Below are 14,129 nucleotides of genomic sequence, written 5' to 3'. Positions count from 1 at the left end.
ATCATTTATAACAGTTCACATTACTTATTCATATTCTCTCTTATAACCACATAGCTTTTCTTTTCAGTCACGTATCACATGTACGTGTAAACATATATCTAATATCATATGTTACATGTAATCACATAGATCTTATCTCATAACATATACTTGTTTTCACATATATATTTCATATCACATTCCATATAAGCTCATAGCTTCTTTCACATATACATGTAGTCACATATTCATATTCTCATAGGATCACATAGTTCATATCTTATACTTTGTTTTCTCATGTTCACATATATCATGTCGTATGGCTCATATCTTTCTCATGCAGTCACATAGTTCAGTTTCACATATGTTCATATATATACATTACATAGCACATACTTCTCGTAACATTACATTCAAAAGCATGTTAACACATATAATCATGCATACATACAATTCATGTCATTCATATACGTATAATCATATATTCATGCATTCTAACAGAGGAAATAGACTTGTCGCAAGTCCTGTTTCCATTTAGCACCATAAACTAATTAATATGCACTCACCTGGCCTCACTAGTCAATTCCAATCTCTTATCTTTCCCCTTGATCGATCTTACTTGCCAAACGTTCCGGAATTCTTTATGCGTAGAATCTACATAAATGTACATTTCGAGGTAATCATTAGATACCTACACCTTGTAATTGAATACTAGCAACTTAAACGAACTTATTAAACCAATATTAACATTTTTCTTTAGGGGGAATCGGTTCCCTACCATGGGGGTATCGATTCCCTCAAGACATTCTGGAATTCTGTCGTTTGAAGGGGTATCGGTTCCCCTTGAATGGGTACCGATTCCCCTTGCCCAGAAATCATATTTTCAACCCGAAAATTACTTCATTTCCTCTCAAACATTATATCATCCCCTTTTCATTCTTAACTCTAGTACACATACTTAACCCAATCTATATTCATTTATTTCATCTTAAACCTCAAAATCCTATCTTCCATTTGTAATTCCAAAAATCATATCAAATTTTCTATATGTTCAAAATCAAATTCTATCACTCCAAATCTCTTAATTTAACCATTGACAAGTCAAATTTAACTTCAATTTCTACTTATCAATTCTTTTCCAAAGTTTCATATAAAAACTCCAAATCTTTAATCTCTCTTAACCCCTCCATCAATTGTTTTTAAGATGATTTAAGCTTTCCTTAAGCTTAGTTATCATCTAATAATCAAAACCCAACCTTAAAATCAACAATTCATTTACAAACAAAGAACTTACCTTTTGAAGCTAGCCCCACGTGAAGAAGAGAAAGCAAGAAGAAGAAAGCTTCCAGATAGCTCTCTTCCCACGTGTATAATTCCTTAAATGATCAAATGACCATTTTACCCTTTATTTCCTTTAACAATTACAAAATAACCTTCATCATATGCATCCAATAATCATAGAACTATTTCATTCTTCTATTTTAGTCATCAAATTATGAAACTTTACGATTTGATCACTAACCCGGTATTGAGGATGTTACAGTGCTTGCTCAACCGATAAAGGTTTCTCGACTATAAGTATTTTTGTTTGAGATTGTGATGAATTTGCATGATTATAGGGGGAATTTTAGCCCAATAATCTAGGAGGGTGGATTATTTGGCTCAATAGGGTATCAGGATATTTATTTTGGGATCTACGACAAATGCTACAGTGCCCATGAAACTCGTTATGTCGACGTGACGAGTTTCATGGGATATATATTTTTAATGGGTCATATCACGTGGGTCCCACAACCCGAATTTATTTAATATATCTTAAGAGATTCGTCACGCGGGCATGGCGAGTCTCAATAAAAAAATATTTTTTTTGAAAATTTTAAAAGCATTGAAAAAATATATTATTTAATGCAGAAAGAATTCGTCACGCTAGTGTGACAAGTTCCAACGAATATAATTTTGAATTTGTTGATCGTTGTTGAACGGTCAAAGTTTTTTTTTAAAAAAAATCAGCGGTGTGACGAGTTCCAATTGCTATTTTCAATTTGAAAAAACTAGTCATTTATAGTCGTTGGGTAGTGTAGTATAAATAAAGGTTTGGGTTGGATTGATTTTTCACTTGGAATCAAACATTCTATTGAGAGTAAAAAACTTTTGTGTTGAAATGGCCTCAATAGAAGAAATGTTATGTCTGGATGATGTTCATATTTCGTCGACTGAGTTAACTACGATAAATTTTAATTTGTTTTCTTTCATTTTAGTTTTAACAAAATTATAGTATTAATAATAATTATTTATGTAAGTGTATTAAATAATTTATTTTCAAATTGTAGCGAGAAGAATGAGTCATTCGTCATCGTGACGAATGCCGAATGAAGAGTCACATAAGCGAATGATGACATATCTTTCACAATTCGGATTATATGGAGCGACGTTTCTTTGCGGATTTAAGGTGATATCGGCACTGATATCGACATTGATTGAGCGTTGGAGGCCCGAAACGCATATGTTTCATTTTTCTTGTGGTGAAGTGACGATAACATTGGATGATGTCGCTTATCAACTTGGCGTTCCGATTAATGGTATGTCATTGGTGCTTCGCGACACTTATTCGCTAAATGTTGTTATTTCAAATTTATTGGGAAATGAGGCTCCAGCCGATGTCATTGATGGGTTGTGGATACGGATGACGTGGTTGGAAAGAGAATTTAGAGTAGATGAACAATCAATGGAGCAAGAGGTGATATACAACTCGAGCATATCTTATGACGTTAATTGGAGGGATCTTGCTACGGGATAAATTGGGCAATTTGGTGCACACCCAATATCTCCAGTAATTGAGGATTTCGCTGTATGTCACCAATATAGTTGGGGTTCTGCAATTTTGACTTTTTTGTATCGTGAACTCTACAAGGCAACCATAGTCATTAGAGGAAAAAAAGAGGATGTAGCGGGTTGTTTAGTTTTTCTCCAATCATGGGTGTGGTATTGTATCTCGTTTATGACACCTATTACATTCGCTCCTATGGAGTTTCCTCTCGCGGAAGGTAAATTCATATATTTAAAGTTTTTGATATTTTATAATATTTATTTAAATATTTTGGAAATGGCAATAAATAATGTAATTTTTTTAGATGAGGAAACCAAATAACCGATACAAAGTTGTCAGGTGCAACCAAAGTAGATATTCGGATAATGATTGATATCACCAGTAAACATGCGGTAAATTTTAATATTTTTTGCATTAACTTTGAAATTGTAATATTAATTGTTTAATTATACTAACATAATGCTTTTGACAGTTTAATTGAATGTCTTATTATGAGTCGGATATCCAACGGTGTCTATCGCCAATGTTCTTTGAAGGAGCGGAGACATGGTGTATCGTAACAACATTGCTCCATTTTTCCATTGTTGAGATCCATGTCGCCGATAGAGTTTTGCGACAATTTGGGTTTCACCAACCGATAGAAATGTACATATTTAACATTGACGATTTGCATAAAATAGATGCGCATGGTAAGCATAGTGAAGATTGACCGAGGAAGCATGCTATATTCATACATCAATAGCAAAATAGACATTTACGATTGCCTAATCGTTCCAAGGTACAACCCAAAGATTTTGATTTCAATGTTTCTCCTTACCTCTAAAATTATGAAGCAAATGGGAAATCATACTTGACAACGCCAGAGGAGCGATCCGAGTGGGAAATAATGAAGGCAAAATATGGAAAAAAATCATCATCTTCATCTTATGCTTTCTCCAATTATTATCCATCGTAAGAAAGTTATGGTGGATATAGTGCATATCAACCATTGACGGAGAGTCGAACAACGTGGAAAGGAAGTAGGTGGGATCAAGTGCCACATTCACAATAATTTTCCTCAGAATCGGAAGAAAAATGTCCATTGGATCATCTTCTTAAATACAAACAATCTCAATTTGAGGCGATGACGTCAATGATGGCGTCAAATACCTTGAATACTCCATCGTTTTCACCCGAAGATGTAAATCAAAGTGGTGGAGTAATGTTCAGTACACTGGAATTGGAAGAAGACGAAAATGACGAAGGTGAACGATCAGGACGAAATCGACAAGCATCACGTCATTACTATTCTACCACTCCTCGACATCGGCAAGAATTACGTAAATATAAGTAATAAATTTGTTTATTTAAGTTTTTGTACTCGATATTTAATTGTATAAAAAATCATTGATAAGTAATAAATTTGTTTATTCGTTTTCTCCCTTAAAATATTTAAAATTTGACAATATTTTAGTTTTAATTAAAAGAACTTTAAGAAATATGTAAACAAATAAAATATGTAAACAAAAATGAAAATTTTTTAATTTAAAAATAACTTTTAATTAAAATAAAATTTAATTAAAAAATTTCATTCATAATTAGTGTAGTTTATAAAAGTACAAGGAGTATCGGTACTCCTTTTATTGGTATCGGTTCTTTCTTTATTATTTTTAAATAAAACTAGCCGTTGGGGCTGACGATATCGATATTGTGATGATGGTATCAATACTACTATGTAAAGTAGTATCGGTACCCCTTTGGGTATCAGTATCTATTTTGTATTATGGAATTTGAGCAATCTGATAGTATCTCTCTTACTTAGGGTATAGGTACCACATGGACAATATCGGTATTGTTCATATAATATTGATACTATAAGAACAATATCGGCACTTCATACGTGAAAATAAGTTTTGTGCTCAAATTCACTTTAAATGGACTTTGAATTATTTTTGAAAACTTTTAACAAATTCAATTAAGTCCAAAAATAAATTTTGAAGACTTTGAACAAATTCAATTAAGTCCAAAAATATTTTTCCTTAATTTGTTATATCAAAATATTACAAAACATGGTTCCACAAAATACAAGTTAAAAAACATAGTTAAAAAAACACAGTTACAGTATAAAAAAATACATAGTTACAGTACATAATATTTTGTAACGCCTATTTTAGTGTCCAACTTGATATTTTGGAAGATGTGGACAATGTTTTCTGTTATGACCTTTACCTCTGCAGTGGCCACAAAGTTTAGGTAGATCTGGCTCTTTTTACGGATCATCCATAATGATATGAATTCAGATAGATTCAGGTCGACCCCGTAACTTTCTACGCAATTGAGGATTTGGCAACCATTCCTCAGAAATTGTGCATGTAGGCCAGTATGCTTCATTTGGGAGGTAATCGAACTCACAATTGTAAATGTTGTGCATAGTGTGCAAGCTATAATAGTCATCAGCATATACGTTTGGGTTATTGATGTGCATACATGTAGCAACAATGTGAGCACATGTAGCAACAATGTGAGCGCATGAGAACCTAAAAGCTAGAAATCAACCACAATCACACCATCTTCTATTCAGATTACCAGTGTATGTTGTAGAATTACCTCCCTCATGTGGTGGAACTAGTGTTTGGACAAAGAAATCAGAATCAAGTATGGCAAAATTATGGACAAACATTGATGTCACATGTGTTTGATTCTTTTGCATTGCCTGCTCCAAATCTGGAGCCCAATTTCTCCCATCGTTGATCATGACATCAATTTGTGCACTTTTGTTTGTCCATACTTTACCCAACCTAAAGTAAGTCTCCCTAGCAATATTTGCTATCAGGATATGTCGAGTCCCTTTCAGCACTGAGTTGATACATTCAGCAAGGTTGGTAGTCATATTGTCATAATGTCAACCCTCAACATCATATGCTTGTGACCATCTCTCCATAGGGATTTTAGCTGCGAATTCATACACATCATCTCCTTATCTTCTCAAATTTTCAAGCCATGAAATGAGATAATACTTACCCATATTGGTAATCTCCTTTTTGATCTTTTTCTACTTAAACCTCTACATTGCATTCAACGCAATATGACGTATACAATAGGCAGGATATGTGTGCGGAGGTGTCCATCTATTTTCAGTTCTAAAAATTGTGCTTAACAACCCAAGCGATTGATCTGAGATCATTTAAACCCAATCTTGAGTGATAACATGGGAACACAAGTTGGAGAGAAAGAAATTCCAAGTTTCCTCCGATTCATTTTTAAAAATGGCAAAGGTAATGGGGAAAATATTTTTGTCTCCATCTTTGTAACGACTATCACCAAGACGTGTCTGTAGAGCCCATACAGAAAAGTGCCATCGACTTGAATCACTTGTTTGCAAAAGCTAAACCCTTCGATAGCTGACTTAAGTTCCCAGAACAAGCCACAAAAAATTCTCTTCCTAGGGATAACATCTCCTTCAAGCGTGACTGCAGGTTGAGTATAGTACCTAACAATGGTTCCCATGATGAAAAATTCCATTGCCTATAGCAGTCGTGGTAGCTCATTATATGACTTATCCCAATCACCATACAATAAGGTCATTATTTTATATTTAGCTATCCATGCCTTATAATAAGTCAGAATATAACCAAATGTATTTCGAATGGATGCCACTAACACAGAAACGAGCACTCTTGAATTTTTTCCACCAACAACTTCACATAAGAGCATATGGCATCCGAATCTAAATGTTTGTGGTCTTGTGTCAAGGAGGTCATTGTACATGTGTGTTGTGCATTGAACCTTGTAACTTCCCACAACATCTTCCGTTGTAGGTATGATATTTGTATCGTCTATTTACAGCCAACATCATGGTGTATACACCGTATAAAATAAGTATTTTGATCCGACTCCGCCACATATAATTGAAGATGAGCTTTGATGGAATACTCCTTGATTGCTAATTATGCCTCTTTTTTTGTTTCAAATTGAGACCCAATGGTCAACTCAGATGACCACTCATCTGAAGAACCACAGTGGGCATCACATAACTCTGGCATATCATATATTTTAGGATTCCGCATAGCATCGTAGTTAATGTCATGCATTGCAACTGCATGATGATATCGAGGCAAATCATGGCGAGGCATTTCAGGTTGAGGATATGTTTTTACCTAAACATTTTGAGCATTCGGGAATCCTTGACATCTTTAAAGAGTTGCCTCCTATACATCAGCCTCAACATCCACACCTTGTCCCTCTAAAGCAATCTCAAAAACATCAGACTCATCAACTAATGGTGTGTCATGATCGTCTACCAACATAACAATATCTTCAACATCTTCGTTAAATTCAACAAGACTTTCACCGAACCGTCCAACAAGGTTATCATCACCATCACTTGCATGTGGTTCAGACGGGCCTGCTTATTATATTCTTCGAGCTGGTATTGATGAGGTTGTAATATAAGTTATATTTGTGGTTTCGATGTACATCTCCACCATATTATTATTTGATGATTGATGAAGTCCAACCATAACAGCAACATCGTCACCATCATCAAGTTGAATTTTTCCATATATAACTGGATTTGAGGAGATCAGGTGCCAATAACTTAAATATGAAACATAAGCCCCAAATTTTCTCTCAATTTTTTGCTTCATTTGGCGATGAGATGCATCCATAGGGAACATCACATTGATGGGTCTGTGTGACTTAAACACAACACCAACATTAGTTTGTAGAATTTCGCTATTATAATGGACAACTGTGAAGAATTTGTTGCTCATTATTTGAAATGTATTTGGTTAGAAGAAAGAAGTTTGTTGTATAAGAGATTGAAGATGAAAGGAGTGTGTTGTGTGTGTAAGAGATGAAATGAGTGTGTTATGTATGTTAAATTTTTAGCCGTTGAAACTCGTCACACCGGTGTGACGAGTTCCTTTGAATTTTTTTTAAAAAATTGCCCGTCCAACAACGGTTAATCCAACAGTCAACAAATCCAAAATTATACTTGTTGGAACTCGTCACACCGGCGTGACGAGTTCCTTCATCAATAAAATAATATTTTTTACAATGCTATTAAAAATTAAAAAAAAATTATCGAGACTCGTCACGCGGGTATGACGAGTCCCTTAAGATATATTAAATAAATTTGGGTTGTGAGACCCCCGTGTCACAACCCAATAAAAAATATATCCCATGGAATTTGTCACGTCGGCATGACGAATTCCATGGGCACTATAACATTTGTCTTAGATCCAAAAATAAATTTCTTGTTGCCCTATTGGACCAAATAATCCACTCGCCTGGATTATTTGCCCAATTTCACCGTTATAGGGCCTAATTATTTTTAATATTTGTTATTAAAGATTTAATTTTTTTCTAATATTTATTATTACATGTTCAAAAATTTTAATAACTATTATTAAGGTCTACTCTTATAACTTATTTTTCTAATATTTGTATAAGTATTCAATTTGTTGTCAATATTTTTCTAACATTTTTTATTGTTTCTTAATACTTATTATTAGGATCCAATTTTTCAATATTTATTATTAAGGGCATATTTTTTATTATGAGTCCAATTTTTTTCAGTATTTTTTATTAGAGGACCAATGTTTTTTTCAAAATTTGTTATTACAAGCATACTCTTAAATTCTATTTTTTTAATATTTTTTATTAGGGACATTTTTTTCAATACTTTTTATTATGGAGTTGTCCTTCAAATTTATTTTTCAACACTTTTTATTAGGAACAATTGCTTAAATAACTATCTGTAACCACAACAATGATCGTTATGCAGTGGTAACGACATCGTCCATAATTGCTATATCCACAATAACACATTATTAAAAATTCACAATCACGATACTTGTAATAACTGTAATATCATTCGTTATGTTTGCAATAGCAATAAATGCAACGTGGTTGAAAATACAAATGCAAATTGTAATTTAAATCCCTTATTAGGGTCTAAATCCCCCCCAAAGACCACCAAAAAATTGCTATATCCACAATAACATATTATTAAAAATTCACAATCACGATACTTGTAATAACAGTAATATCATTCGTTATGTTTGCAATAGCAATAAATGCAGCGTGGTTGAAAATACAAATGCAAATTATAATTTAAATCCCTTATTAGGGTCTAAATTCCCCCACCCCCCTAAAGACCACCAAAATCTTAGAAACGAGCTTGTGCATGATAGGTAAAATGGAATTTGTACATGTGATTATTGAGAGTGATTGTTTAAACGTGGTGTGCACGAATCAAGAGACCTCGGTGGCAAAAGAACTCGAAAGAATTATTGTTATTCCTTTAGGTACCATGTTCAAGCACCTGGAATGTTAGAGGTGTGAGTGTTCAATGTTAAATGGTAGATAATCATTTATAAACATATATTGCCTTATAATTACCCATATTAATAAAAAAAAAACAAAAGAAAAACTCATGTTGTTGCCTGGTTTGTTCATTGCCAAGCGAATGGTGCTGCCGATTTGCTAGTGTCTCATGTTTCCAACTCTATTATGCCTCTTTATTTCAATTATGCTCATCCTGATTGTATTTCGGATGTCATTGTAACCGAGACTATTTTCAGTTAATTAATGTATGGTTAAAGTTAAAAAATAGAAGGGGAAAAAAGAATTTAAGAAATTATCAAAATTTAAAATTTCTAAACTATTCAAAACAAATATTAAAATAAAAATACTATTAAAATTTAAGAAATAAAAAATAAAAAATAATTAATCCTTAATTCTTAAAAATTTAAATATTTATAAAATTCATTGGAAATTTTTTTCAATTTTTCCTCTGCGGTCTTAATTTACAAATTACAACTATTCTTTGCATATATCTTTAGTGGAATCAATCTTAAATTAGAGTAATAATATTTATCATGTTTAATTGTGTGATCTCGGAACTATTTCTCTGTTTGTTGATACCTTCAAACTGTCATTAAAATTAGTAAGACAACTTCTTACTTTAATTATTTATTTATTATGAGAATCAATATTATATATTTTTAAATATATGCTTTTACACATGTCAAAAAAATATTGTACCACTATGCTTCCTGATCCGTACAGTTAGTCAAAAAAAATATTGGACGACTTGATTGATATAATTTCTAACTAGAGGTTTGGAAATATACATTATATAAAATAAAGTAAATAGTTTGAAATGTATTTTGGGGTATAGTTGAGAGACAAGTACTTTTTTTATATAACCATCAGTATCTGATCTATTGATCGATTAATCCAGATCGGGTACTGCAGAGGCAAGGACGACCCTTTCAACCCAGTTTGCTCCATTCACAATCGTAAGGATTTGAACCCACTGACCTTGTTTAAGGGATCTAGTATCTAATCTCACTAAACCAACTGATTGTTAGTAAATACAAGTACTTTAAACATGTAAATCTATATAAAAAAATTATTTTTGTACCTACATTTGTAAAAATATAAAATACTTTAAACACATAATACCACATGAAAATACATGAATGTGGCATATTGATTGCAAGGTATGACATAATCTTAAGCATCTTTGATGTGAAAGTGAAATGCATTCCAAGGGTGGCAGCTCTCACCATTTTTACATGAATTTTAAACCACATTTATCACTTTCTAAATCTTACAATTTAATCAATTACAATATTATTACAAACAAATCATTTCATCGTTAATATTGAAACAAACGCCTAATATGACTAGCATAATAATAATTTTAATCCTTAAAACTTATACATTCTTAAAACTTATACATTCTATCAATTTGGTCATGAATCGAAACAATTCAATCAATTTAATCTTTCGTATTTAAAAATCCTATCAATTTAATCATCTTTTGTAATACTATCAAACTGAGTTTATCATATCAAAACAATAGTTAGATAAATGCATTCTACTATATAACAAGTTACTATTAAATTATTATCGTACCAGGAAAGATAACATTCCTCAGAGTATAACAAACAATTTAGGAGAAGATTGAAGGCTAAATTGAAAGGATTAAGCTTATTAAAATTTTGGAATTAGGACCAAATTGGTAGAATGTACAAGTTATTGTTATTATACCATGACACATCCTATCTCTTCTAATATTTAGCAGTGAGAATGCATACAATGAGGTCATACTTTAGATAGAGCATAATATCACTACTAAGACCAAAGAAACTTGAAACAACCAATACCAAACTAACAGTGATTCATAATTGATTCTTAATCTTAAACAAGGATAACCAAACCGAACTAACAAGTCCTACGTGGTTTTAGCTCTTAAACAAGGATAATGAGCAAGCACTTTGACATACTTGAGTATTAAAACAAACTTGGAAAAAAAGAACACCATGCAAGGTTTCATATGTTGTCAGTTCTTCTGCATGTAATGACAGCCACAAGAAAACTATAATCTGCATCCCTAAAACAAGCTATAAACAAGTAAAGAGGAAGTGCATGGATTGTATTACATGAAGAGACAAAGATAAGAAAGATTCCTAACCTCTTTTTCTTGTGTACAGCATACAAGTATGCGACCTAGACGTCAATAAAAATAACCCCGACATTTCTGTGATCCACATAAGCATTTCTTTCTTCCATACGTGTTGTTGTTACTTTCGGTCTCATTTGAATGTGGAGTGCCATAATCATATGTCAACTCCGTCATAGGAGGTATGTGTTTCTTTGCAAAGAAACCGATATGGAGACATGCTTCATTGTTATGCTCATACATGATTGGCTGCCAAAAAATATTTGGAGTGCAACTATGATTCATAAATCGAGCTACATTTCCAATGTTTTTTGCACTTATTGATAGGGGATATGGACTATCAAAATCTTCAGGGGCGTCTGAACTTTCCTCTCCTACTAACTCAGGTTCATAATTCCACTTGAAGGATTCGTAGCGTCGGTTTGAATAAAAAATGTAGTCATCAATTCCCCCATATCCACCTGCTTGGCTTACTTTATTGTCAATAACTTCACCTGCATATTCACAAATAAATGAACCTGCACGAATAGGATCCCGTGACCGCAGACCCCAACCCCTACCTCTTGTCTTAAAAACTTCCAAGTGAAATTTCAAAGCAGTCTGTGAAACTCTATTTTTGCAGTTCCGACCGCATGGACAGGAGGGACTACATTCATATATTAAGGGTTTTCGACACACTAGAACACCATTGGTAGTGTAAGGGAAGTCACCTCCATTTTTTTGAATGCAGGAGCAGTTAGCATTTCCTGGTTGGCAAGTTTCACTGCAATCACAGCGCAGAGTAGATTGCACAGAGTCGAATGATTTCAAATACTTGACAGTAGGAAAATATGTGAAGTAAACAGGTCCATTGTCATCATCAACCTCATTTACAAGTGAAACAGGTATGCTCTCTGCACCTGAAGTTAGGTCAGAAAGAATAAGTCCGACCCTTGAAGATACGCCTTCTTTCCTCCTCTGAATTGATTTCCAAGTTGAAAAAGCACCAGTTTGCCCAGGGATCCTGGCAAGTTTATACTTGAACATATTGCAACCTGATTTTCCCTTCTCCATCCATGACTCTTGGATCTTGTAAAGCCCATCATATACATAGACCTTGGACGATTGATTGATAGTATCCTTGAGACCCCGAATGACTCTTATTTCATTGCCTCTGTGCAAGCTCTTTTCCAAAGCAAGATTTCCCCTCTCAAGCTTCTGATCAGATGCTTCTTTATCTCTACCAGCAGACCCACCTTGACCACTATATATCAAAATATCTGGATCTTCAGCATCATTATCATACCCTCCGGATGAGACAATGCTTAAAGCCACTAGTTCTCCCTCTAAATCACCCTTCATATAGTCAATTCCAGCCATAGACTGAGAATGTAATCCCACCAAACACAACTCGAATCGGAAGAAGAAAATGTCCCCAATTTCAACACCAGGGACAGCACCGATTCTCTTTTTCATGTTAGTCCGCACCCCTTTGCTCATCATTGTGTTGCCAGCTTTCAAATCTGCACGCTTAATAACACCAGAAGGCAATTCCATTGTGTCTTCTATTTGGCTAAGCTTTCTCCTAAGAGCATCAAACCTCAAAAGCACATTTTCAACCAGTTCCCTATTACCATCATCTCGATCAGATAAACTAATTCCAGGATCGTATTTACCGGTAGCAGCGAAAGATAGCTTTGAACCTCTGTCCATCCTTTTCTTCTTCTTAACAGAACTTGATCCGGCTGATTTTCGCTGGTGACTTCCGTGTGTGTCCATTGGAGATAAATTTTCTGTCCTGAAGGACCTAATTGGCATGGCGTTTGAATTGATGCCATTCCGGCTAAGGTCGGGTGCAGATTCGGACCCCGATGGTAAACTAAATGGGAAAAAGGGAGAAAACCCGGCAGGGAAAGGACCATTAGGAGGAACACAAACAAAAGGATGACCCTCAGAGGAGTCTGGGAATTGAGGAACCAACATACGTAGCGGTTTTACATTCAAAACTTTCAATTTATCATTTGAATTTGGTAGAACAGTGTTTCCACTTAATCCTCCTTCCATTACAAACAAGAAATCAGTGAACAAAACCCAAAACCCAGTTAAAAAGCTTCAATATCCAACCAATCCTTTCATCCTCAAAACCCAAAAATACCCATTTCAATTGTCCCGTCCTTGACTTGCTAATGCACAAAATCAATGCCCTGTTTGGAAAAATTACACACGCAAATCAAGCTCTTTGGACAAAAAGGTGTCTTTTTCTCGTTTTAAAATCAAAACCAAGAGTACATATTGATTCTGTTATGCAAAAACAGTATCATAAATAGAAGAAATAACCATTAACAAGAACAAACAAGAGAAAACAGAGACAAAAGGATCTATGGTTTTAAAATTACGTTACCAGTTTGGGGTTCGCCCAAGGGCTTCAAAGTGAAGAGAGGAGTCGCAGATTAACTTCAGAAAGGACCGAGCTGTGTTGAAAGAACCTTTCGATTTTTGTTCCTGTAATTATTTTTGTGTTAAATTATATTATTGATCACTTAACTATTTAATTATTACCAATCAATCACTAATATCAACAGTTGATGGATCAATCACTAATATCAACAGTTGATGAAAATATTGATGTAGTAGTTTAAAAAATTAACATAATTATACATTTAGTCTTTATATTCATATATTATATCAATTTGATCATAATTTAAATTTAATTTAATAAATTAATCATTTAATTAAGATTTGACATGTGTCAGCACATAATCATGACACGTGCTGTTAATGACACACGTTTTATCATTTAATTTAAAGATTTTATTTATTTATTTATTTAATTAAATAAATATTATAATCAATCAAATGATAACACATGTCATCATTTGGTTAGATGAA

At 33.5% G+C, this 14,129-nt stretch overlaps 2 protein-coding genes across 3 annotated transcripts; one reads left to right on the top strand and one right to left on the bottom strand.

The window, feature by feature from the left end:
• Positions 1-2,341: 2,341 nt before the first annotated feature.
• Positions 2,342-2,776, top strand: LOC120193136 (protein MAIN-LIKE 2-like). Its single transcript, XM_039195736.1, has one exon. It carries the CDS (start codon positions 2,342-2,344, stop codon positions 2,774-2,776), a length of 435 nt encoding a protein of 144 aa, XP_039051667.1.
• An 8,190-nt stretch (positions 2,777-10,966) lies between these two features.
• On the bottom strand, positions 10,967-13,731 carry LOC120193093 (histone-lysine N-methyltransferase, H3 lysine-9 specific SUVH1-like). 2 transcript variants are annotated; one of them, XM_039195703.1, is made up of 3 exons: positions 13,642-13,731; positions 13,356-13,444; positions 10,967-13,320 (listed from the first exon to the last, which is right to left on the bottom strand). In XM_039195703.1, the coding sequence occupies exon 3, from the start codon at positions 13,302-13,304 to the stop codon at positions 11,316-11,318; it is 1,989 nt and encodes a 662-aa protein (XP_039051634.1). In that variant the 5' UTR covers positions 13,305-13,320; positions 13,356-13,444; positions 13,642-13,731; the 3' UTR covers positions 10,967-11,315. The 2 variants fall into 2 exon arrangements, with proteins under 2 accessions (XP_039051634.1, XP_039051635.1); XM_039195704.1 differs by lacking the exon at positions 13,642-13,731 and having other exon boundaries at positions 13,356-13,522.
• Positions 13,732-14,129: the final 398 nt, after the last annotated feature.

Source organism: Hibiscus syriacus, unplaced genomic scaffold, assembly GCF_006381635.1.
Source record: "Hibiscus syriacus cultivar Baekdansim isolate YM2019G1 unplaced genomic scaffold, ASM638163v2 tig00116989_pilon, whole genome shotgun sequence".
Taxonomy (NCBI): Eukaryota; Viridiplantae; Streptophyta; class Magnoliopsida; order Malvales; family Malvaceae; genus Hibiscus; species Hibiscus syriacus.
Note: the sequence above shows the minus strand (reverse complement) of the source record. Positions and strands in the feature narration are given on the sequence as shown.